The sequence below is a fragment of the Elgaria multicarinata genome, chromosome 15 (assembly GCF_023053635.1).
Source record: "Elgaria multicarinata webbii isolate HBS135686 ecotype San Diego chromosome 15, rElgMul1.1.pri, whole genome shotgun sequence".
Taxonomy (NCBI): Eukaryota; Metazoa; Chordata; class Lepidosauria; order Squamata; family Anguidae; genus Elgaria; species Elgaria multicarinata.
In genome coordinates this window covers 25,213,303-25,239,339 of record NC_086185.1, presented here as the reverse complement: position 1 = coordinate 25,239,339, position 26,037 = coordinate 25,213,303, and the positions used below count along the sequence as shown (strand labels likewise).

The window sequence follows — 26,037 nt, the reverse complement described above, 5'->3', positions numbered from 1 at the left end:
CATAGAAATATCTATACATGGTGTCTCTCCCCAGATGTCTCCAATAGGTGTGTCTTCTGCTGCAGCCCTTAGGCATCTTTGACTGGTTATTATGTTTCACTGTATGATCATAGCCTCTTCCCCGGTCCCCATTTGGGCAATCAGAAACACTTTTATCTTCATCCCCTTAGGGACGATTCAGCCCAAAATGGATATTTCCCAGCTCCTATCAGCTTTCCCTCCGGGTTCAGTATAAAAAGTGCTCTGCCAGTTGTTTATGTTAAGCACCAGCAGTCTGGTTGCATTCTGGTTCAACTGAGGCCTATCCCTCTTGCACAGGCCTGGCTTGTCCCAAAATGTTCCCTAGTGCCTAACAAATCTGAATCCCTCCTCCCTACACCATCTTCTCAGCCACACATTGATACATCTCAGCTTTGCCTGTCTAGGGCTTCCACACACAGTCTTCGGGGTGCCCCGAAAGCGCTTCAGGGCGCCCCGAAACTCCTAGTGTAGCTACCTGGTCAGAAGAGACAGAGGAAGAGGCGGTGGTGGCGGCGGCGGCAAAAAGTTCCCAGGGCTCGGCAGCTTCCTTGCCGCCGAGCCCAACTCCCCGCCGGCCTCCTGCTGCCAGTGAAAGAGCCACCCGGGTTGGAGAGCTCGGCGGAAGAAGGCGGGCTCTTCCGCCGAGCTCTCCAACCCGGGTGGCTTACCAACCTAAATTTGGTTTCCAAAGTCCATCCAAGTCCGTCAGTGAATTCCAACCCTGTCTATTTGGGCTCTTTGTCCAGCACATGGAAAGCAAAGTCTGAAATGTATGGGACTATAAATTGTTTGTGGGAAGGGGGTTGTACTTAAAAAAACATTTTCATTGAGACACACACCTTGTTCCCCGCCCCCTCTCCAGCTGTTGCTGAACTTCTTCACCATGGGTTTTCTGTAGATGTTTGCTTGGACACAGCAAAGCTGCTTCTGGAGCACGAGAGGTACACAGATCTAAGAGTTCCCATTTGAATCAATGGTAGATTCTTGTCAACCAGGACAGTAGCTATGGAGGACCAAGAAAGTCCATTCTGATGTATCTTCTTATGCCCTTCAACAAACTCCATGTCTCTGCCACCTGTTTTTGTAACTGTGGTTGTGATCTTCTTGAGGCAACTGCAAAATAAGGAGGCAGGGGTGGGATAGGCAAAGAATAAGGTTGATGTCCATGCAGAGGTTGGGGGGGGGGAGATATAACGCCATAAAATTCAGGAGTGTTGGCTAGATGGGAATGAGAAAGAATGAAGGGACAATACTAATTTGATTTTTGTCCACTTATATGCTCAAGCATTTTTGGAGAGACATATTGGGCAAGCAGACTGACCATATAGAGGTCTTGCAATTAGTATGAATGGAATAGTAATGATATATGCTAAAGTTAGATGAAAAGGGCCTGTAGTTAGGTTCCTCTTGGCAATGTTTTATAAAGCTTTTGGTGCGAGATCAGTGGGAACTGAAATTTTGTCTCCTAACAACGGTCTAGGAGAACAATGTGTCTGGGTAGAAATCTAGGTTCTTCTGTTACTATGAACTGAATTTATGAACATTAAGTGCTTTTCTTGGTGTCAGTGATTGACAGCTCATATGTCAAGACTGTTTTCAAATGGGTCTTTGTATACTCAGGGAGGCCATTGGCTTTGACTTCCTAAAATCAGTTGCTCAGCTGTTTGAAGGATCCCCAGATGTTGGCAAAGTCATTCTCCTTCACATCGAACTCCTATTACAGAGAATGAAGGAACCGCTTGCCAAAAAAATGATTGAAGACATCATTGCAGGTCTGTGTCCAGCTTCTCTCGATGCTGCTTGGCTGTCACTTGGGGGGAAATCTACAAGATGTGTAAATACATCTTTCAAATTGAAATTTTCACTAAGAAAGATGTACGACCTAGCATTTAAAGCTTGTCTGTGTTATTATTATTATTATTTATTTATATAGCACCATCAATGTACATGGTGCTGTACAGATTACACAGTAAATAGCAAGACCCTGCCGCATAGGCTTACAATCTAATAACGTTGTAGTAAACAATAAGGAGGGAAAGAGAATGCAAACAGGCACAGGGAAGTGTAAACAGGCACCGGGTAGGGTGAGGCTAACAGTATAGAGTCAGAACAAACTCACAGTTGCATAAGTGTGAGTCTGGTTGATTTAAGATTATTTTATGTATATTTGCTTAGATGAAAGCAACAATGGGACTTAACTTATTTAGGATCAGGAATTAAGTATGGTTCCCAAGAGTTCAGCTATAGAAATGTACAGGTGGAAATGTTTGTGTGTCTGCATAGATCTTAGGATTTGTGGCAGAACATGCTTAGAATCACTGTCTCTAATGGCAGACTCTTGTAAACATGTCTGATTTAGCTCACAGGCTTGCTGCATGCAAATGTACATATTCCCTCAGCTATGTAGAATTGGCAAAACACTGAATATTATCTCCATAGGGCACAACACTGGAAAACAGCTGCCTCCTGAAATACTGAACCATTTGCATCTTGTTCTATGGGACAGAGCTGCTACACACTATGAGGTTTGAGTCCTATGGAATTTTTCCTCTTGTTTTGATTACCTATCATGTAGTAAAGGCAATGTGCATATGTATCAGATGGAGTAGGCAATATTAGCTTGTACGCTGCATACAGTCTTTGACAGTGATCTTATGCTATAAAAAGAATAGGTTTAGCAAAAAATGGATTATCATAAAATGAAAATAAAAGCAGCTTTTCAGAATCATAAAAACAAAATCACCACAATTGTCATTTGGTATTTCCCACGCTCATGAAAATTGTATGTGAGCAGCTAATATTCCCATACCCATAGCTCTGGCTCATGGCATGCTATACCTGCCAGTTTCCCACCTGCTTCCAGATGGCAGTAGCTTGCAATTCTTATAGTTACAAAAACAAAAAATCTAAATCATAATTTGAAGTAACATAGATGAGACACTTTAGGCTCCCTCTCCTGGCCTGGGAAAAAGCACCTGGTTTTTTTAGATCTGCATATTTGTTCACAGGAAGGAACAAAAACGCCAAAGGGCAAGGGGTAGCACCTGGAGTATGTCCCAAAAGATTTATTATAGCCTACGCTTTTCGGACTGCGTAGAGTCCTTCATCAGGGACACTTCGTACAACAATATGAGTTCACAAATTGCAGCAGGTGTCAATTGAAGAGGGTGAAATTCCCTCTTCATCACAACAGTTAAAGCTACACTAGCTATAGTAGAGTGGCCAGATACAAAAGAAGGCAGGGCTTCTGCAGCTTTAACTGTTGTGATGAAGAGAGAATTTCACCCTCTTCAATTGACACCTGCTGCAATTCCCTTTTCTACATTACTGTTAAAGATACAGGAGCCCTGTCCTCCTTTTCATAGGGTCACCCTAGCGTAGGCTATAATAAATCTTTTGGGACATACTCCAGGTTCCAGCCCTTGCCCTTCATTATTTGGGGTCCCCTCCTTATCAGCTACTTTCTATATTTGTTCACACAACATATAAACAGTTAGACGTAATTATTTTCTAGGACATGATAATTATTTTCTACATAATAATTATTTTAAGACATGACAATTATTTTCTAGGCAAAACACTATTCAGAATCCCTTCAGTGGTACCATTACTCCCTTAGCCTCTACTCATCTGGGCAGATAGCCTGCCAAAACCTGGGAAAGCTGCAAAGGAATATGGCTGCTTGCTATCTTCACCTGAAAGAACTTGACAAGGTATTTCTCTTGAGTGTGCTTCTCTAGCCTCAGGTGCTTTTGTTATTTCCTTTTTAACCTTCTCTTGAGCTGCTGGCCACTCTTTGAAAATCTGCTTCTTTTTAAAGTTTCCTGAGCTGCTTTGGAGGGAAAAGTTTCCATTTGGAAGACTTGTGTACTTGCCCTTAGGCAAAAGAGCTGCAATCAGGTTTCAGGTGCCTCCTCTTCATCACCACCCAGTGATGAAAGTTGTTCGCCTTCAGAGTGGGGAGAGGAGAGGGTTCACCAGGTAGTACCAAATTCTTCCTACTTTGTACATTACACATTAAAAAGTTACATTAATTTTTAAAAATGGGGTTTCTCCTGGAACACATTATTGTGATAGTTGATAAACTCAACCTGTAAATCTATCACCTGCAGATTATGCTGCAAACATTGTCCTAAACTTTGGAACCTAAAGGAATATCCTACCTAGGCAAATTTTGCAGACAGTTTTGCCTCAAGTCTCAGAAAACTCTCTTGGCTTCCTTTTTGATGCTTACCTGCTGTAGGCACAAACATGTGGGAGCACTACAGAGCCCTTGAGAAATAAGGCTGCTTGTATGGCCCTTAGGATTTTGTACTAGAGGACTGTGGATAACTTACCGGCACTCTTTTCAGCTCATCTTCTCCCTGAAAGCTTCTGACATGAAGCTTCTGTGCCATATTCTTTAATACTTCACCAATAATCATGCTAAATCTCTCTATCTACAGGCTAAGGAGGCCGTGAAGGAGGCAGAAAGATATAATTCAAACAGCATCTTTACTCAGTTCTATGTGTATAAAATAGCAGTCCTGGAGAACAATACCCCAAAAGGTAAAAACAGCTTGTGGTGAAAGATTTTGTCATTTTTAGTGCTTTGATGTCTCCTAACAGCTTGTCCTAAAGTTCAGAGGGGACGTAGACATTAGATTCTCTAGCGTTTTGGCACAAACATGTTCTGTGAATGTAAGGACAAAAGGCTATGGAATCTAACATCCACTCTGAATTTCATATTAGCCTTTCTCTTGAACAACTAATCTTTTCATAGTTGTCCACAGCTATTTTTAAAGCCTAATAAATATACCTTCTATAAGATGAGTTTCTGTTGTTAAAAAGGTATGCAAATGTTCAGGTTACAATGAACATGTCATCAGGCAGTATGAAAAATTGATTACGAATGATGTTTTTTTGAGTGTCAGGGACACAATCTCGGAATGCAAGGAACATCCCTCTCTGTACTTCGAGCAGGGATACAAATCTACAATCAGGTAGGAGTTTTCCATATTGAAGGCATACCATCAGCATGGATATTACTGTCCTTGTACAAATGCTAATAACAATTATCAGTGTGTATGTGTATAACACAGGTGGTTCTCAGTTACACCACTGTTATTTGGTCATATATTTGGAATCAGTGTGATATATTTTTATGTTTTACATATACCACATAGCATACACTAAAACCTTGAAATACGTTTGTAGGTTTAAGCATGAGCATTTCTGATTAGATAATTTTTGCATTTGCTAGCTCCATTGTTGACTAGCAAATCATGTAGAGAGGCAAATTTCACAAGGAATCTCTGCATTTCCACTTGTCTAAAAAATACAGCTATTAAATTACAGAAACTGGGAAATTTCATTTACAAGCGTTTAAGATGCAAGATTGCTTACCATGCATATACATAGCAGAATTTTCACTAGACTCTGTTGCAACAATTCCCCCCTTGAGTAAATAGTTTATAAATATAATTGGTGAATATAGCAATACAAAAATAGCAACAGAGTTTGAACTAAAAGGTAGTTGCCTTTCTTTTTGCAAAAATACAGGATCCTGAGGTATAACTGAGCAAGAAAAATGGGGAGAGTGACCCACACTGAGCCAAAACATCCCTAGGCTAAGGCACCCCACCCCCCACATACTCATAATGCAAAATGACTCCTTGTATGTAGAATAGAATAGGACAATCAAATACTATACCTTCAGGGACATTAATACAATAAATTAAATACCAATATCAATAACCACAATATTACAGGATCACAATGCCAGAACAACAGAACATTCAGAAACTTTTAAAACAGACCAAATATTAAATACAAGTAGCTGGAGATCCAAACATAATTGCCACATATACATATAGTAACCTTTCTATATCCATAATTTTATTTATTTATTTGTAATATTTATATATCACTAAATAGAATGAAATCCCTAAGTGGTGGAAGCACCTCTTTGTAGTCACTGTAAGTAACTGTCTAATGATTGCTGAAAGGTCACTTTGAAGACTGTATCAGTTAGGCTGAAATGCTCCATCTCTCAGAACATTCTTGCTTTGTAGAAGAGACGTTCTTGCTTAACTTCCTTTTATACAAGAGTAAGAGTAGGAATATAATGAAAGCTTTCAGCAGTAGTTGGCAGCAAAGGTACTATACCTCCCATGAGATGCTTTCACCTGCTATGGGTATTGCTATCTGATCATGAGATCATGTTATTTTGATTTCCAGTTACTTGTATTTTAAGTTTAATTCCATGAAGAAAATATATTTCGAAATAGACAGTGGCTCAGGCTCCCATTGGATTTAAGACAAATAACATTGTTCAGAGTTAATTTCAGAGAGAATAGACACTTTTTAAAATAATCCCTAAAGGACTCACATTATCTGGATAATTATAATTTTATTTACTGCTTTGTTGTTTCTGTATTGTGATCTTTCAACATGGCGACTTTTGATACTGATATTTCATATTAATGAAAATTGTAAAACATCAGATTGCACAATATATTCTACTATATTTTACTCAGACGGAGACCTTTTCTTTTCATTATTATGAATGTAGGTGGTGTTTTGGAGCCTGAAGTATCCTCAATCTGTGTGTTACATAGTCAAGAAAATAGAAGCATTCTAGTAAATGTGTGGCCTTTGAAGAGATTAAGGCCTTAGCTAGACTTAAGGTTTATTCCAGGATCCTCCTGGGGTCCTCCCTGTTCATGTAAATGACACACAAGGGATCCCAGGAGCAGGCAGGGATGACTCCGGGATAAACCTTAGGTCTAGCTAAGGCCGGAGTGTGGTAACTTGGCAATGACAATAATGGGCAGCCAGCCCATATACTGGTTATACAGAAATATGAACACTTTTCACCACTCAGGACAGAAGGACATCCATAGGATAATCAGCTAAGGTTTTAGAGAAGTGGGCCTGTTCTTATTTGAACAGGTAGAGACAGTCTTTAATGGCTTCATTCTTGTCTCTTTTTTAGCTTTGGACGCTTTTGTTGCAATGGAGAAATCAGCAGCACACCCAAGTCATCATGAAGATAAATTGTTAACAGATGGATCTATGGCTACCAATCTCTTGAGCTTAGCAGCCCAATTTGCACTGGAGGTGTGTAGACACAAATCGACTAACATGTAAATGGATTAATACTTCACAGGTGCTTCAGGACAAAAGTGTCCTTATTTACACACAATGAATTATGAGCCAGTGTGGTTTATGGCTAGAGCGTTGGACTGGAGGTCAGGAGATCTGGGTTCTAGTCCCCACTTGGCCATGAAAGTTCACTGGGTGACTTTGGGCCAGTCACAGACTTTCAGACCAGCCCACCTCACAGGGTTGTTGTTGTGAGGATAAAAAGAAGAGGAAGAGGATTATGTACATCACCTTGGGTTCCCCAAGGTTGGATAACAACAACAACAACAACTTAGAGGGAGGATAAAGTTGTTTGCCTGCTCTGCTCAGATTGGTGATTTAAAGTCTTCCATCCACATTAGCCCAGTTTGTCAAACCTCATCTGGGCTGGGTAATTTCCAGAGGACTAATTGTGCTAGTTATTGCAACAAAAACAACAAAGTCTTGTGGCACCTTATAGCCTATCAAATTTATTAAGGTATTTATTTATTACATTTATATCCCGCCTTTTTTCCTCCAAGGAACCCAAGGCGGCGTACATAATCCCCCTCCTCTCCATATTATCCTCACAACAACAACCCTATGAGGTAGGTTGGGCTGAAAGTATGTGACTGGCCCAAAGTCACCCAGTGGGTTTCCATGGCATACATATTTGAAGTATTATACCAAGCTATGTGTATGCACAGGGCATAAACAGTGTGGTCAGAAGGAAAGGAAATGCAGAAAGTACAGTCAGTAATTATTATTCTCTAATACAGTAAGGGTGTTCAGGATTGCAGTCATTCTTTCCTAACAAAATCATATCTTTGTATGGGGTTTTGCTTGAATGTCTCCTTCACACAGGTTTCTTGTATGCTCATATCAGACCTCTCTGAGATGCCATACTTTCTGATGGCTTTTCTTTTTATATTTCATTCTTCATGAAGCCAAGCTTTTTAAAAGATTTAAGCTGTTACATCAGAGCTCCTTAGACAATCACCACTGTCTATATGTCTACCTGGAACAAAAACACATTTGAATTTATGTAAGCTTTATAATATACCTTTTAACCTTTTAAAATTAATTAAGCAATCTAGTAACTCTTCTATCAAAAGATTATTAAATGAAAATATGTTTAAATGAGGTTCTTTTTAATATCCATTGTTGTTGTTAGCATTTTTACCCCATTCTTCAGCAGAAAAGATTCCCAGAACAGCTTACATAAGATCCATAAAAGCAAGGCAGTCTGTACCGCAGGCTTATAATCTAAAGGGTACAACACAAAAGGAAAAGGATGAGGACAGAAAAAAAATAGCAAATTAAACAAATCCAGGCACTAGTTCCTAAACATAAATAAATAGTAGTTCTTATAATGACCAGCTGGAATGGAAACAGTTGAAGGAGAGGGAGAGTTCCTTCAGCCTGACAGTATTGGTTGACTATGCATTACAGAGATAAAAATCTATAATTTGACGTTTATGCTATAAATAAGGTCATAGCAGTGCTATGTATTCTTTGCATTTCTGATTAAGAAAGTTTCCCCCTCAGAATGATCAACAGTCTGTGGCTATTAAAGCCTTGGGATATTTATTTCAGCACTTGCAAGATTGCCAGCAAGCGTTTACGGCTTTAAAGTGAGTAATATAAATAAGCATAGAACCATACTAACTAACTACCTTGTTTAATTGTTTGATGTCATTAAAAATGTTCTTAGTGATTAAATGCAATTGAATAGGATGTTTATTTGTTATCCAGATGTGAGGATCTCACTCTTGACTCGTAGCTCTTTGAACTGCCCTTGTCCTCCTAGTTTGCATCTGGACAGAAACTAAAATACCTTTCGACTATCCCAGGTTAAATTCTAATTTTTAAAGATATCCCTCATTCTAATTCTTCTGACTTCATTTCCAACTCCACCTACTGGTTGCTAGAATCTTGCTGCTGCTGTTCCCCATTAGATGGGCACTTCCACAATGGAGCGTAGTAGTAGTAACAACAGCAGCTACAGAGAGGAGATAGCATTGAGAGGAGATAGCATTGAGAGGCTTTGAAAAAAAGGCTGGTGCTTAGAGTAACAGGGTTGCTAAGGATCATTTGCTGTAATTTCTTTTGCCAACAGATGTTTGATTCGTCTTGTATTGTCTAAAGTTGCAGTGAAATCTGAAGAGGAGATGTGAGTTGCACTGCTTACAACTGTTATTATTATTTATTTATATATAGCACCATCAATGTACATGGTGCTGTACAGAGTTATTTGCTTTGCACAAGACATGGGTGAGGAAAGTTAGGTGACCAGCTTGAACTGATAGGGGAGGTGAAGGAGTCTAAATATAATACTTACCTTAAACCTCCATCAACATTTGGTATAGGTTCAAATTTCATTTCGACTATGAATGCAAAGAGTATGTGTGGTTGGCCATGCCACTGTTTTTCAGTCTGTTTTTTTTCCATCTGTATAATGATAAGAGTAGCAGCCTTCTTCAGAGGGCTATTGTGAAGAGATAGCAATACAATTATAACACACTTTGTAGTTGCAATTTCCTACTGCCTTCCGAAAACTGTGGAGAACATTACAAGAAAGTCTATTTTCTCTTTTAGCACTATATTGTATTATTCAGGGCTGTTTGATAATGTCCTCTTTGTTTTTAGAACTGAAGACATGAAGACCCTTTCAACATACTTGACTGCAGGTATGTAGTTAGATCTATTATTATAGCTCTTCTTCTCACAGTAAGTGCAGAATTGTAGGGGGAGGTGGAAATAAAAGGGTCACCTTGTCCATTTCAATTGCATGACAGATGTTATTATTATTATTTATTTATTTATTTATATAGCACCATCAGTGTACATGGTGCTGTACAGAGTAAATGTTGATCTACTGTAGCTTTCCCCTAAAAATCTCAGTAAGATTTGACAATGTTTATAATTCATGCTTTGCATCTAATTCCTGCTCCAGCGCACCATAGACTTGATGGGCTATTCAGAGAGGAGAATGAGACGCTGGAAATGAGAGTCAGTGAAGCTCAGTGGTTCAGGAAGATAGGTAGGTGATAGTGTTGGAATCAAAGAGAAACACTTCCATTTAGAAGAAGGGCTGAAAAGTTTCCTTGCTTCATTAATGGTATGGAGTCCAAAATCCAGGCTGGGACAACAAGATTACAAACTAAAGAAGATAGGATAAAAATGTTTACTGATGTGGTCTTACATCAATCGTGCATGCAAGCTTTCTTTCCTGTGCCTTGTCTTGACAGCAGCGCCTTGGCGCCGGGAGGCCTCAGGCTCCCGCACTTGCACTCCTTCCTGGCATCTGCACCAGAAGGAGTGCAAGTGAGGGGGTTGCCGCTGCTGAGTGCTGGGGAGAGGGAAGGAACAGGGCAGTGAGAGGGGGAGAAAGACAGGGATGCGAACCGGCTCTCTTCCCTCTGACTTCCTTTTCGCTGGCCTGTTCCTCTCCCCTCTCCCCGTTTTTTTATCTATAGATGTGACGGATCGCATATATAGATTTTAAAAAAGGGTGTGTGGAAGGAACAGGGCAGTGAGAAGGAGGTCAGAGGGAGGAGAGCCATCCCTGTCTTCCTCCCCCTCTCGCTGCCCTGTTCCTTTCCCACGCCTTTAAATTTTTTTTAAAAAAATTATGTATAGATGCAATCCTTTGCATCTGTAGATAAAAAATAATTTTAAAAAGGGGGGGAGAGAGGGAGATCAGAGGGAGGGTCCCTCTCTTCCTCTCCCTCTGGCTGTCCCATTCCTCCTCCCACCCTTATTTATTAATTATTTTATCTATAGATGTGAAGGATCGCATCTATTGATAAAAATAAAAAAGGAAGGGAAGGAATGGGACAGCCAGAGGGGGAGGAAGAGAGGGATGCCCGGCACCCGAACTGGCCCTCCTCCAGCTGATGGCAACCAATCAATGGTCGTCATCGGCTGTGGCATGCCTCCGTGTCCAAAGAAGTTGGGTTAAGTGCCCGAATTCTTTGGAGCGGAGTTTAGCAGGTTTGCCCCTGGATGGGTTCAGAATGGTGGCTGCGTCATATAGATGACCTGCCACCACTCCAAATCCACCCTGGGGCAAACCCCTCGTCAAGACAGGCCCCTGCACAGATTTAATGCCAATCACAGTAAAAACAACATTGTATGAACCAAAAGACATTACAATCCCCTCTAGGGACAAATTTATACATGGAAGTAAAATACACGTGCAAAGGCACCACAGTTTGATTACCAAAACAAGGACCAGCCATCTGCTTCATCATAGATTGAGTGCGGTCATGAATCCATTGCTTGCATACAATTGAGTGGATTTTCTTGCACATTTCAGGTGTGCAAGCTTTGCTCATCAGTTGCTAATGGCAACTGATTGACGTGATCACTTTGTGTCATGAACATTTATTCCACACAAGAAGACAGTGTGTGTTGGGGGTGGGGAAAATGAACTAACTGCAAGGATGGAAGGAAACCACGCCCAAAATAATTATGTGGATTGTGTAGCAATAATATAATTAAAGGGATTCCTCTAGAGTCCCTGCTTGTGTTCAAAGTCTTGTCTTGGGAACAATTTCATTGACAAAAAGACCAGCTGCTGGCTGTATCAATAAACGTATATTGCATCTTACTTGAAGTCAATATTGAGCCTGTCAGAAGAGGCAAGGGCTTATCTTAGGCAGGGTTATATCTTTTTTACATAACTTGTTCTTTTTTTCTCATTTGCTTTATGAGCATGGAATTTGGCTGTCCAGTGCGAGAGCTGCCCAAGAATTATGAGAGATTTCTTTATAATGTCACTCAAGGTATGTGCTTTTGCCTACATTCTCTCTGCGCAGTTACATATATGCATTATGTGCCTATATAGAGCTCTGTTTGAAGGGGAACACAGATCTATTCAGGAGACGTCTGAGAACTATTCAAATTATGTGTTTTTGCAGTTGGTTATCTGGGGTTTCAATGCATGTACAATCAGCCATATGATTGTACAATCAGGTCTGTTTAGGTAAAGAGAAGCTTTTTACTGAGATGGATAGAAACCAGGTTACTGCACTCTGTTAAATTGTAAAGGAGCATGTTAATATGTAATAGAATGCGGGTAATAGATATAATTTTGGGGGAGTAGCCCAACTACCTGGCAAACCAAGTGGGAGAGCGAATCCTGCCTGAAGAGTGGTCAGGTAGTTCTCTACATGCACTGCCAAAGTTAATAGACTAGTCTCTCTTAACAGCTTCCAGAAACGGGACTTTATATGTTGCAAAACAGGGTTTTCACTGTTCAAAATCTTCCATTTTCAGACTGTAGTTTGGATGATTGGCTGGACTGAACAGTTTAGGGAAAACATTCAACCTCCCAGGAAATCCCACCTTGCAAAACTAGAGTATTTTGTTGAGAACAATAGCATCACACTGAAGCTTCAGCAATGTAATAAAGACTAGAATCTGACCCAGAGATCACATTTGGAAATGATCACCAAATAAAACTGTTTCCCAGGGAAGAAGAGGGTTGTTTTTTTTCTGGCTTAACCTTGTGAGTAAAAGATTAATCCAGAATAGTTCTGCCTCCCTGTCTTGAGTTATCCACTATTAAGGTGATGTTACCCCTGAGGCTGCCCAAGCAGAATTGTGGAGGGGGGAATGTGGAAATATTGCCAAGTTCTTTTACGAAGTTGCTTTGGCAGAAAACTTCCATCTTTAACAGAACTGTGTTTACTGTATATGACTGAGAGGGGAGAGAACTTTTAGTGGCAGAAAGATATGTTTAAACGTAAAGGATACCATTTGCATGTTTGTTTTGTGCCTATGTAAACAAGAACAAGCTGAGCTAATTTCAGTTTTGCTTAGAACATGAACAATGATTGGTTGTGGGTTTTCAGGAAGATGAATGCTGCAGAAAATGCCTCAAAGGGTGCAGGCAGGCCCCTCAGGCACTTTGCAGCCCAGAGTTCCTGTTGCTTCTGTTCAAATCAGGCCTTTCACAACAACCTAGGAGGGTCAGATGCAGTGGGAGCAGAGAGGAGGAATAACCAAGTTTTTGCAAGTGTGGAGTGGGGGAGTGGGCGGGAAAGCAGTGGAGCTGGACTCACCAGGGAGAGGGGGGGGGGAAATATTCTGGCTTTAAAAATAAAAACCTGTCCCTGTAACGGATAGTTTGGTCTTCCCTGCTGATGGGTGGTAATGATTATATGCCATTCAATTTTCCTTTACAGTTCTCCCAGTTTTGTCCTCCTGATAAAGCTATCCTGCTTGCTCAGAGAACATGCCTGCTCATGGCTGCTGCTGTTAATCTTGACATAGGCCGGAGCAATTTATTACCTGCTGACCAGGTTAAGTTGACAGAGTGAAAATCTTATTTTGCCTGCTCGCTTTTGTAACTAGGGCCTTAGCTAGACCTAAGGTTTATCCCGGGACTGTCCCGGGGTCATCCCTGTTCATGTAAATGACACACAGGGGATCCCTGGTCGACAGCCAGTTGGCCACTGTGTGAACAGAGTGCTGGACTAGATGGACCCTTGGTCTGATCCAGCATCAGGGCCCTTCTGATGTTCTTATTGTAATGATTACTACAGTTTTGTTTTGGTTTTAAATTGTATATTCATTTGCAAAGCAGACTGAATTGCTGACGCAGGCCCTTGAACACATCCAATCGTGTAGGAAGATCTGGAAGGTTCTGAGGCAAGCAGGTGAGTTGGAATTTCAGCAAACCAAAGTGCTGCTGTGGATACATATAACTACTCACAGTTAATTGTGAAATATCTTATTGCTTTGCTATTAATGGGAATGGTATCTTTTCTTGGGATTCAGAAGGCCTGGGAGAATGAAGCAACAAGCTGGGATAAGATGGAAGTTGTAGAATGATTGTCACATAGGGTTCGTGGATTGACAGCCGGAACCTAGGCATACAGAAAACCTGAATAGGATTTACACCTGTCAATGTGCAGAGGATTTCAAGCATGGTGTCATAAATATACCATTTATAGTTTCTTCTTACAACTGTTAGCCATATGGTGGAGGGTAGTGGTGGTGGAAGAGCAGGAAAAACTATAGCAGCTTTACCCTGAGATGATGAGAGGAGGCTAGAGAGAATTTGGGAAGATCACACCTTAGCTTTGAAATGATTCACTTCAAAATTGCCCCTGTGGCTGAGATCCTGTTAGAGTGGGATTTCCTACTTCAGATGAGTCACTCTAAAACACTTTCAGATGAGGTTGTGGGAGTATCTCTGTCAAGGTTCCTCCTTTACCTGGACCCCTTGATCAGCTCTATTAAAGATGTTTGCCTCTTTAAGAGCCCTTCTTCTCGTCCAATATCAAAGTTTTACTTTCCCCTCTTAATAATGTGGTGTTTAGGCCTTAGGCATGATATAAATGACACTCCTGAACACCAGACTTTTAACAACAACTATTTACTAGGTTTTATGATATAAGGCAAAGATACATAAACTTAAGGCATTTACTCAAACAGAGCTGTAAGTCTTTAAAAGGCATTTAAAATAGAAATAAAAGAAATAAAAACGCAGTTCCTCTAGCCTAGCTACTCTTTCACCTGTAGGCTTTGGCCTAGAGTCCCTTCCAGCCTTATCTTGGCTGTTCTTCCTCAGAATCTCTCTCCTTAGCTCTCTCTGTGGTTCTTCCCATCTCTCCTGTGCAGTTAACTGCGCCCCTTTTTATACCCTCCCCCAGAACTGAAACCATACAAACAGGTAACCTAAAACTGGGGAAATGAAACTTAACTCCTTTAGGGGAGAAATGAAACTCAGGAATGCCCCCTCCCTTCAGGAGATTTTTGGGCCTTCAGGCTTAAACCAAACCCAAGTCTGTGTAGGCCTCAAACCTTCACAACCTCTGTCCTGGAGTTTCAATGCAAATGGACAAGCTGCAGCCTACCCTGAACTTAGTGAAAAACAATGTATTGTAATCGAAGCAGAAAAATGGCAGTTCATTCTGCAGGAAAGAGAAATCAAATCTCCAAATCTAAAGATCTTTCTGACCAACCTAAGTATGTTGCACTATTGCACAGGTTAATTTAGTGGGCCAGTTAACATGCGACCCTCTTTCTTCTCAATAGGTGATTTCCCCAAAGATCCAACAGACATACTACTGCTGCTTTATGAATTTGAAGCTAGAGCCAAGCTGAATGACCCGGCGGTGGCCAACCTACTGGACCAGGTGTGGGAGCTGCCACATGTGGAGATTAAGACTCTGGAAACTATTGCATGTAAGAGACACGCTGCTCTCCCTGGTGGGTCTAGGCACATCACAGCAAGTTACCATTAGATCAAGCCCAATATCTTTTGATTGCATCTTCTGTAGAAAAAGTATTACCTGAAAGAGCCAGTTACAATCTGAATCAGGTTTTGTTTTGTTGCTGCTGTGTGGCATTAAACTGCAGTCTGCCTTACTGAAGTTTGTCTTTGAAAGACCTGATCAGACAGGAGATCAGAGCAGTGACTCCCCTCTTTGTGCCTTCTTTTCTCAAGCGCTGGCCATGGAACCACCAGCTCACTATCCTTCAGTGTGTAAGAAGGCCCTTAAGATGGTTTTGACTCTTCTCAGGAAGCAGGAAGCCATGGATACCGTCACATTCAGGTAAGTGCCTGCATTGGGAAGGAACAAGGTCTGCCAAGGGGTACACATCCCATCAGTTTTGCAGGGTGCAGCTGCTTGCATAGGGGTGGGGTCCTTGTTACAAGTGAAATCCTGAATGAGAGGTGTGTAGAAGCTGCTTTATCTTCTGGCATTCCCCCCAGCAGTGGAGTCTCCATCCCTCTTCCCTCACTAGCTGCCCTCCCTCCCCCATCTAAAAGCTGTTGTCATCATGTTGTTTGACTTCCGTGGCACCTTGAAGGCTATTTGTTGAACTGCCTTTCCCTCTTAGTTAAGGATGAAGAGCCACATCTGGGTGTTTCCCTTACCCTCAGGACCCTTTGAAGATGGTTCCTCTTACCAAAGTTTGGAAAGGAACGTTTACTGTTCCCTTCCTTGCTGATGACACTCTACTCCCTTAAGCTGTGGGGAGAGGAAGAAATGTTGAACTGAGAGCTGTAGAGAGGAAGGCTAACGTAGGGCCAGGCTGCTTGCCATGGGACTGGTTGCTTGGGAGATTAGGCAGGGAGTCATTGGGAAGTTGCTTGCCCAAGGCATTTCCTTTCCTTTCTCTTGCTACTCAGCAAATGTCTACACAGCTTGGTTCACCTTTCTTTGCCATCGGGCATGATTGAGGCAGATGTGTGCGCGTTGGAGGAGCCATGGAGCTATTTTGAAGACGCTCTGAGCATTTTGGGCAGCACAGTGAGTTGCACAGCAGGGAGAGCCATCAAACTCCTTTCTTATTAGGAGAGTTGTTTGTAAAAATGCTGCCCTTCCAGCACCAACAGCGTTGTTCCAGGCTAGGCAGCAGAATTGGCAATTCCTAGCTATCGGGTTTTCCATCAGAGTCTTTCTACATGAACGTATGCCAGATATTCCACAGACTTCTCAGTGACTGCAGAGCAGGGAGAGGGGATCTTTTTCATTCCATGGGCCCAACTGGTTCTGGACAAGCATGTTGGGGGGCACATGCCATCCGTGGGGCCACCACACTACTAGCATGCATACAGACAACTCTCTCACTAAATCACCCCCCCATATATACACACTCACTCTCACACAGCACCCTTCCCCACTGCAATCAGTTTAAAAAAACCCCAAAACCTCCATTGGTGCCGATGATGGGGCGGGGTGATGTCACAGGTTTAGGGAGCACAAAGTTAGTCACTTGCTCCCCAGCAGTGCCCCTCCTCCAACCCCCACCCCACCCCCACTGCAATTAGGCTTTTAAAAAGCCTCACTTACAGGAACTTGTAGACAAGGGCAGGTCTCCAACAGAGTGACATGCCCTCAGTATGTAACTGGCTTATAGTGGTAGATGTGCACTGTCTTGTGTATGTGCTCGTGAAATGGACCGTATCTCTGCTCCAGTCTGGCCAGCGGTAGCATGAGCAAGGCGCCTTTAAGCCTGCTTTGCTCTACAACTATGACTAGCACTGCAGAAGAGACCTTGCCAGATACCCCTAAAACTTCTCTTTGTGTTGCAATTCCATGCTGCCTTGACTAAGGTATTGCAACCAGTCAGCATGCACACACAATCCCCCCACCCCCACACTTTGTTACTAGAATTACAGTCTCACCACTTGGCAAAAAAGCCGAACTCACTCTTACATCTTTCTGGTTGTTGCCAGGTGTTGCAGGCCAGCTACCCAGAGGTGGAGATACTCTGGCTCATGACCAGAGCTTGGAACACAGGAATATACCAGTACTGTGCTGGCAGATATAAGGAAGCAGAGCAGTGGTGTAGCCTTGGAATGCGTTTTCTGGCTCATCTGGGAGCTCTGAAGAGCAGCTACGAGAGCCAGGTATAGGTTGAATAGAGAAAGGATTAACCCATGCCCCAGAGCACCTCCTAAAATGGCCATTAGTAAAGGGGTTCAAACACTATAGCCAGCACAGGCAGTAGAGAGCCTTTGCAAGTATTTATGCTGAAACAAATTGGCCAGCTTGAGGTGAAAGACTGATTGCCTGCATGAAAGAAGACACCCGTCTTTCAATCAACAGCTGAAATTTAGAAGATACAAGGTCCCAGTAAGCTACTGTGTCTGCAGGAGGGGCAGGGCTTTCTATATGTAAGATATTCTGGGCTACAGCTCAGAATCACTAGCCAAGATTATCTCCCACAGGGTGATTCTAGTAGGCTGTAACTAGGGTTAAAGCAGGGGTATTCAACATGGTGCCCATGGGCACTGATGCACACCCAACACCTTCCCTGGTCCTCATCAAGCCATCCTCCTCTCAATTTAAATTATATGTATTTTCTTACTGGCAGCTGGGATTGCTTCAAAGTGGGATCCTCTAGCTGCTGCCATCTTAATTTCCCACGAATGCTTCTGGGCAGGTTATTTGTGCTTTGTGACTAGTCATGTCCAACCATAAAATGGCTCTCCAGCACAGTTTCCCAATTGTGCCCACGTTCCCCAAAAGTTTCCCTATCCCTTGGTTAAGGCATTGCCCCAGGTGATGTGAAAATCAAGACTACACTTTCATTTGTTCAGTAGTTAAGAGGTGCATCTCTGGATTTTGGCATTAGGGAAACAGCATTCAATATACTGGATTTAATTTCCCCAAAATTCTCCTAGGAAATTGCTTAAGCTAAATACAAAGGGGGCCACGCTGCCTGTCAGCCAGTATATTGTCAGCTGTCAGTTGACTCTGGGTGTCTTTTCCCCCACAGATGATTGGCCTTTACAGTGAGGTGCTGGACAAGCTAGACAGAGCAAAGGGGTTCCATCCAAAAGAGGAGTGACAGCAATCAAGTCTACAAAAAGGCTAGCTGGTGCAGTGCTAGAGTTCATCAGCCAATAGCACTGCAGCACACCAAAGGTAGTATACAGGAGCTCACTGCTGGTGTCACTCCTAATGTGTAGGCAGTATATTTAGTGGAGCAAAAGTAGTAATGCTCCCCAGAAATGGGGGCACTGGATCTTATGGAAGCGGAGATCCATATGCTTTCTGAACAAATGGAGGCTTGTTTAGCACAGAAAAAAGTTCAATAATAAAATAGTTCAAGCCCTCATACAGCCTCCAGATTTATCTCCCCATATAAATATTTATTGGCTTGTTTAACTTTCCATCCATTGCAGTACAAGCAAGAATGCAGTTTCTCAAACATGTACATGCTTACACTTAAAAGGCTCAAATCAGCATCCATGTTTTCAGACATCACTTGTGGTCTTGGTCACCACAGTCATCTTGCCTCATCCCCTCAACGATCTAGTAGATATTTAATGTTTTCTAAATCTAGTGCCATTGGCCTGTAGTCTATGCCAAGAGCAGCTTAAAAGCTGGAACTACTTAGGAACAATATTGGCATGATTCAAACTTGAACCCCTTAGCTTTAGGCCTACAGTAATCCTATCTGAATCTCTCACTTAACGTCATGTTTTGCACAGCTGACAAATTTTCTCCAGAACTGGCACATATTTATTCAGCTCTGGCACCTGGGCAAATGCTATTTGTGGCTGAATGCCATTAAAAAGGCCATCTTCTGTGGACAGTTGAACTAAATACAGAATTATATCCCCATGTTTGTTGTGGGGCCTTTTCCACAACCATGCGCACTTTCAATTACTGCATTCAGTATGCAGCAGGGTGCTTCCAAAGGCACTGTGCAACTGTTCTGTTTTCCTCAAGAGTTTTTTTCTGGTTAGGAAAAAACACGGGAAAACACAGGAGGGTTAAAATTGGTGGTGTCATTGGACCCCCCTGTAAAATTCTGAGGCATCGCAACTGTACAACAAAAGGCTTGTGTGGAAGCACCTGTAGTTAGTAATGTTGGCTTTAAGTTCCAATAAAAAGAACTAGTCTTGGGTGACTACAAATGATCAAGTTTCTCCCTCATTATACTAGAACAAAGGGTGACCCCAATGAGACAAGAGTTGTAAGAGATACAGGAAGTATTTCTTCACACAACACATAATTAAACAATGAAATTTGCTACAAGATGTAGCAGTGACCACCAACACAGATGGCTTTGAAAGGGGACTAGACAAATTCGTGGAAGATAGTTACTAATGTGCCTCTGTATGCCAGTTGCTATGGAACATAAGTAGGAGGGTTTTACTACATTCATGTCCTGCTTCTGGGCTTCCTACAGGTAACTGGTTGGCCAGTGGCAATAAAAATATTGACTACATAGGCCTTTGGTTTGATGTAGTACAGGTTCTCTTATTTTCTTACATTGCACATAATCATCTGCATGATCCTGTTAAGTGATAAAAATTGCACTACTATGATGCTTATCCAGACGGTGTAGATGAGCAGTAAATTTCTCACCACCATTTATCAGGGCATTACAAACATGCCATCGTCATACATACTTTGAGGTGGTATTTTGCACGGGAAAAGGGAAATATAAACTTCTAGCTCTTAACTTCATGTGTTCCTGGGGTCAACCTTCAATTGCCTCTCAGAACTCTGTGTGGCACGTTAGAAGCGTACTAGCACGCCTTAGCCCCCAGAGCCAGTAAGATCCGTTCCATCGGTGGGCAGGGCTTCACTGCATAAGAAACCCTCAGCAGACAAGTTCATTGCAACGTTCTGTTTATTAAAAATATATGCCTCCTCGGAAGAAACACTGGTAAACCAACTAGTGTCATGATTGATACTTTCAACTATGCCATGGAGTACAATAGAGCCTTTCCTCCATGGGCCTAGAAGACAAGGTGACAGGCTATTAGAAAAGAAAAGGGGTCGGAGCTTGGAGACTAACCACCTCAGAAGCTGTTTCTAGTGTGCGCAGGCCAGTTCTCAAGACCGTGCCATGCAGCACCAACGGAGCAGAGGAAGTAGGTGGCAGCCCCTCGTCCAAATTCCCTCAGTCAGGGATTCGTACATGGTAGCAGCTCCCTCGTCTTTCTTCTTCACAGTCCTGCCAGCAAACAGCAGCTCTAGTACTACCAAAGGTCCACTTGAAGTTTCTTGCAACACCAGCTGATGTGGAAGCGGCTTCTTGCTTACCAGAATGAATCTCCGCAAGATGACAGTTTTCACCCATATTTAACAATGAAGCCCGTGCACAAATCACACAATGAATGACACAGCTACCTACCAGCTATGGAGTGGGCAGCATCACTCTGCTACAATCTGAGGCCTGGTCCTTCTCACTGAATCAGGACCAGGAACACTCGGGTCTCCTCCCACAGCAGCCATGGCTCTCACTCCACGGAAACCAGATGTGTACAATCACCTGTTTCAAATTGGGGACGGGGGTGAGACTAGGACAGTGAGCAAATCTTCCCCTTTGGCTAACGGGCAAGGGCTTGTACCAAAGTAGGAATGATTGAAAACTCCTCCCAGAACTCTCACTGATCCAACTTATTCTCTTGTTCAGTGATCGACAAGAAACTCTTTGCAACCATACAGTTTATACATCGACAGACATTACTTAGATGAGCACATGTCAAGGCTTCCCATGGAAGACTAACAGTCTGTGCCTCACGACAGAGAGCAGTCTGAATTCCACCTGCCCTTTCCTGTCCTGAAGAACTGCAAGCAGAGGTTGGTAGCGAGGAGTGGTTGGGGCCCAACTCTGCAACCAGAATTATGCAGAAATGCAAATTAAGAGAGATGGCGCTTTTCTTCATGGAGCCCCCGATGATGTGCTTGTTCAGGGAGGGCTTCAAGTGTTGCAACCAGAATTTGACACAATTCTGCTAAAATAAGGATTCCCAGAGAAGTTTGTCCTAAATTCCATCACAGGGTCGGAATATCGTGTCCCTCCAAAACACAGCTTCTCTTCCCATTGTCTGCTGCTGCTGCATCCAGCTTTTCACTGCACAGAACTCAATGTTCTTCCATCAGAACAAGTCAGTGGGATGGAGTTTAGTCTCTCTACAGGGAAGTGACCCCATTGCAACACAGAACAGTTGGTGTGCTCATTCCACATGGTCTGTAGGTTGGGCCTGGGTCTGGAATCTATTTACAATGGAACAATCTTAAAAAATAAGTTAAAAAAACTGGATTGTATACCCGTTCAGTTCATTATTAAAATCAAAAGCTTGGAATAATGAAAAGCCAACACACCAACACAAACATGATTTTGGTTTAACACCAGCTTAAAAAAAAAGAAGAAGAAACCTCTCATGCAAACACATCAGGTGACATAAAAACAATGTGCAAGTAATATGTAGCGTTAGTCATTTGCTTTCTCGTGCTCAAATCAACTGCTGTCACTTCACATGTGGTTCTGGTCCCTCTGCTTGCTCCACAATCACAGTGCCAGCTTCTCTGCTCTTTCCAAATCCAGCCTTCTGCACAGAATTGGCTTTGGAAAAACCACTGAGCAACACCCAACACACACTTGGTACCGTTAAATTCACCTCCAGCCACAATAGGTCTCTGCGCCCGATGCGTGAAGCATGGCAGCAACACAATTCTTGCGCTAACAAAGTACCACTTAAGCAACCCCATCATGGTTTCTAGTCCATATATATATATATAATATATATATAGCATATATATTATATATAATTACATATATAGATAAATAAATGCATTCTGTTGCCTTTCCTTCAGTCACAGTGCTGGGTGATCACTGCACTCTTGGAAAAGCTGCCCCAGGTCGCCAGTCCTCAACGTGTTTACAGGGGCAGTCACTGTCCAAGTCCATTGCTTTGGCAGCTCTTTTGGCTAGTCCTCACCTGCCACCTCCCGTCTTGCTTCTTGACTTTAACTGCTGATCGTAATTTTTTTTTAATTAAAAAACACACAAAACTCTCAAATGGGGTTTGTCTCCATTTCTAAGGGAGCAGCAGGAAGGTCCATGCAGGAATGGTGGGGACAGTCACTTGATGAAGGAGATTGGTCCATCCCAAGAAAAAGAAAAACAGGACTAGAAAACTCAATTGTCAACCATCTAAAAAAGGGATAGGGATGGTCTTGTCACTCCCCCTTTTTGGGGCAGAGGGCTGGGGGAGGGGGTCTCTGGTCTTCTCACAAGTTGATTGGAGGGTGGGGACTTCACAGTTTCTCAAGGGACGGGACCCAGATATAATGCCCAGATTGGTCCTCTATTATCTGTTTGATTTTACTGTAAATCTCTTCCAGAGAGTCTCCTTGTACAATGGCTGGGAAGAAAAAAAAAAGTCCTTTACTAGGTGGAACGGACATTAACCTAGAAAGTTCATTCAGCTCTAGGCAACAAATCACATTCCCTGTCCCCACATTAAAAAGAAACTATACACAACCAGCCCTTGACCATTGGCAGAAACAGGTCAGAGTTAGCATGGCTCGGCACTTAGCCGGTTACAACACTTCCCTTGTCTTCTCCCCTACTGCAGAAGCCCATCTCACTTCTCAGGTTCCTTTAGCCACCACTAAAGCCATCTTCTTCCTAAAGAAGTCAGCCAGCCACTAGCCAAGCTCTTCAGTGCTTGCTCATGGTTATTCTGTTTACTCTGCTCATTCTTTCTATAACCCAACATCTCATAAGCAGGAGGTAGCATAATCTATCGGATCAAGGTTTCCCTTCATCCTTTCAAGATGTGTTTGAAGCTTCAGCATCTTAAAATCTTCACTGAAGACAGGTACACATTTCTTCAGCTCTACCTTCGCTGAGGGAGCCAAACAATCCGTCCCATTTCTCACATTCTTTAGTTCCTTCCAGGCCCCACAATAAAACGCAACAGTATGGAAGTCAGTCTTTACCACCAAGTCAAGAACACTCCAGATTCTCACCTGTAAAATACTCTCCAAACTCCTGCTCCAATTTCATGGCTTTGTCAAACACCTTGTTGGCTTGTTCATACGTCTGCCTTCGATTCATCTCCCTGCCAGCCCAAACAGAACAGCCTCAATATAAATACAGCAGGACTTGGCACAAGCCCAAGCCTATTTCTGGCCACTATCGAAGAGCGTAAAACTCAAAAGCAGGTTCATTCAAACCCCTTTCCTTCCTCCCAATGCTAATTCCAACACTGAAAGGATCTTGCAACCCACAACTGACATGGGCATGACTGACTTGGCAAGAGTTACCCAGCAGTCACATCACCATCACCACTAGGTATTTCCCTCAGGAAAAGCCTGGGAATCTCTAGTTGCTCTACTTCCCAGCAGAATTTGGCCACTGGCTACTCTACCAGAAGGTTCCCCTTTTTATGGTGGGCCTAACAGTGGCTGTTAAAAGAGGCGCTGCAATCCAAGAGAAAAGCTCTCTGCTGCCAGGGGGGTAGGGATGGTCTTCTCATTCCCTGTCACCTGACCAAGGCCTCTCACCCCTCCAAGGTCAAGAGAGAACCAAGGATGCAGGCCCATCCATCACCTCGCATCCCATGGCTGTCATTGCATCAGTGTATGCCCAATGCATTTTCCCCTTTTAACCACAAAGGTAGCATCCAGGTTAACCAAATCCCCCAGCCTCCACACTACTCACATGAGCGCTTCAATAGATTTTGGCTTGATGAAAATCGCGATAGGATACAGTTGTGCTTGCTGCAACCTCTTGATAGCATTGCCAGATACATCAAGGATACAGTGCTTCCCCTGGAGTAGGGCAGGACACCAGTTATAACCATGACTTTGCACAGCTCTTGACCATTTATCCCCACAACAATCACATAAACAAGACCACAAGTGACAGTGGCTGAAAGACCACACACACCCTGTGGGTTGCTGGGTGGTAGAGATTTAATGGAAACCTTTTGGAACAAGGACTAAATCATGTCTGCCCAACCCTTCAAAGGCAACAGATGTGTATGCCAGGTTAGGGCTGCTGCCCCTTTTGCATGCAATGGGAGCAGAGGTTTCAACCCCTTTGGCACCATTCCCCAAATGGCCTCAATCTTTGCTTCCCTTCGGGGGGGTGGGGGGGTGGCGAACCCACAAAGATTTGGCTAGAAGTGTGCACTCTTTGTGCTGCTGATTTGGAAGTGTTCATGGCATAAATGGCTCATGAACTGGGCATGGGAGCCTACGAGAGAAGTCCCAAGCAAGTTGCCGCTGCCACTTCCTTACTGGCATTTTGGCCCAGTGTGGTGTGTCCTGGCCACAGTTACTTACCCGCTCTGCTACTGCCCGCACAGACTGAATGCTGGTCCCGTAGAGATTGTCATTGAACTGCCCAGCCTCAATAAACTTGCTGTCTTGAATGTCCTTCTCCATTTGCTCCCGTGACACCACAAAGTGGTAATCCTGCCCGTCTACCTCATTCTCACGCCGGGGCCTGGTAGTGTCTGGAAGAAAACGCACCAGCTCTTTCTGCTGCTCAGAGAGCAAAGGCCTCCTCTATGGGCCCAGAGCTCTCTCTGCACATTGGTAGGTACAGCTACCCTTGGCTGTACAACTTGGTATCCGGAGCAAAGAAGGACTGCCTAACAGAGGAATTCCGACTGCCTACTACGAACCCGCACCCCCTTCTCATTAGAAGAGTGCAGAGGTCTACAGCCATTGCTCATCTACGCCAGAACACATTTCATGCCAGCTAGCACCTCCCTCCCTGGCTTCTAGGGACCTAGCAGGCAAAGGGGCCAGCACTTACGTGGCACGCAGGAGCCAAATTTGTGTGGGAACTCTGAGATGAGGTCATCATTGACTCGGTCTTTCATGGGTCCCAGAATTATCACTGGCCTCGCATAGTGAACTGCAAAAAAAGGGGGGAAAAGCCACAAAGATGACAGAGACTCTTAGGGTGCAACTTCAATTCATCTCTGCAGGTCAAAGCCACCCAAATGTAGGAACGTCAGAGCTAAGCTGCCCACTGCAGTGTGGCAAGCACTTCCTTTCCAACTTACTTTCTTGCCGTGTCACAGGCTCATATGACAGAATTGTGTCTTCTTGTCCTTCTGAAAGAATTGAGAGGGAAGAGTCAGCCTGCCCGTGCTGCAACAACCCCACCTCACAATGCTATAACAGGAGAGCGGCAACATACATACGTCTGCCAGGCACTATGCCTCACCAACAGGGACCATTTTTCTCTGGCAGCCAGTGAGGAACAGTGCCTTTCCCTGCACTGTATGCTTTTGGGGAAGGGGCAGGCAGAACCCGGGATGTACTCTCCTGCACTGAAGGGCAGGGACAAACTAGAACAGCCTTCTCCAATCTTATGCCCTCCAGATGTTTTGGATTACAGCTCCCATCAGCCCCAGCCAGCATGGACAGGGGTGACAGGAGTTGCAGTCCACACATGCCTTCCCTTGGCTCTAGTCCTAACCACAGGGGCCTGAAAGGTGTCGCTAAAGCAAGCCCTGATCTCCAACACTAGGAAGTTGGGGCAAGCAGAGGATCTCAGGGGTTGGACACAGAAAGACTGGGAGAAACGGAAGGGATACTTACTGGAACTGCTCTCGCTGTCACTGGTGTTTGACGTCACACCCTCTGCAACCAAGAAAGAGGCCCTGAT

The 26,037-nt window shown here is 43.3% G+C and overlaps 2 protein-coding genes across 5 annotated transcripts in view; one reads left to right on the top strand and one right to left on the bottom strand.

Moving 5' to 3' along the window:
- Positions 1 to 18,527, top strand: part of TEX11 (testis expressed 11) — a 30,056-nt gene extending 11,529 nt beyond the window's left edge. The window contains exons 12-29 of the mRNA XM_063142078.1: positions 884 to 962; positions 1,642 to 1,793; positions 2,461 to 2,546; positions 3,594 to 3,734; positions 4,467 to 4,569; positions 6,998 to 7,122; positions 8,674 to 8,759; positions 9,245 to 9,298; positions 9,775 to 9,815; positions 10,082 to 10,168; positions 11,845 to 11,915; positions 13,320 to 13,436; positions 13,718 to 13,793; positions 15,178 to 15,327; positions 15,590 to 15,698; positions 16,280 to 16,400; positions 17,330 to 17,503; positions 18,376 to 18,527. Of these exons, the coding sequence (XP_062998148.1) occupies positions 884 to 962; positions 1,642 to 1,793; positions 2,461 to 2,546; positions 3,594 to 3,734; positions 4,467 to 4,569; positions 6,998 to 7,122; positions 8,674 to 8,759; positions 9,245 to 9,298; positions 9,775 to 9,815; positions 10,082 to 10,168; positions 11,845 to 11,915; positions 13,320 to 13,436; positions 13,718 to 13,793; positions 15,178 to 15,327; positions 15,590 to 15,698; positions 16,280 to 16,400; positions 17,330 to 17,503; positions 18,376 to 18,447 (1,844 nt within the window). The 3' untranslated portion in view covers positions 18,448 to 18,527. The remainder of the gene's footprint in view (positions 1 to 883; positions 963 to 1,641; positions 1,794 to 2,460; positions 2,547 to 3,593; positions 3,735 to 4,466; positions 4,570 to 6,997; positions 7,123 to 8,673; positions 8,760 to 9,244; positions 9,299 to 9,774; positions 9,816 to 10,081; positions 10,169 to 11,844; positions 11,916 to 13,319; positions 13,437 to 13,717; positions 13,794 to 15,177; positions 15,328 to 15,589; positions 15,699 to 16,279; positions 16,401 to 17,329; positions 17,504 to 18,375) is intronic.
- Positions 18,528 to 20,226: 1,699 nt separating this feature from the next.
- DLG3 (discs large MAGUK scaffold protein 3) overlaps positions 20,227 to 26,037 on the bottom strand; it is a 78,129-nt gene continuing 72,318 nt past the window's right edge. For all 4 annotated transcript variants that reach the window (XM_063141605.1, XM_063141607.1, XM_063141606.1 and 1 more), the window contains 7 exons: positions 25,971 to 26,012; positions 25,430 to 25,480; positions 25,177 to 25,278; positions 24,699 to 24,871; positions 24,073 to 24,182; positions 23,379 to 23,470; positions 20,227 to 22,768 (listed from right to left, as the gene is read on the bottom strand). In XM_063141605.1, coding sequence (XP_062997675.1) covers positions 22,662 to 22,768; positions 23,379 to 23,470; positions 24,073 to 24,182; positions 24,699 to 24,871; positions 25,177 to 25,278; positions 25,430 to 25,480; positions 25,971 to 26,012 — 677 coding nt within the window. In that variant the 3' untranslated portion in view covers positions 20,227 to 22,661. The remainder of the gene's footprint in view (positions 22,769 to 23,378; positions 23,471 to 24,072; positions 24,183 to 24,698; positions 24,872 to 25,176; positions 25,279 to 25,429; positions 25,481 to 25,970; positions 26,013 to 26,037) is intronic.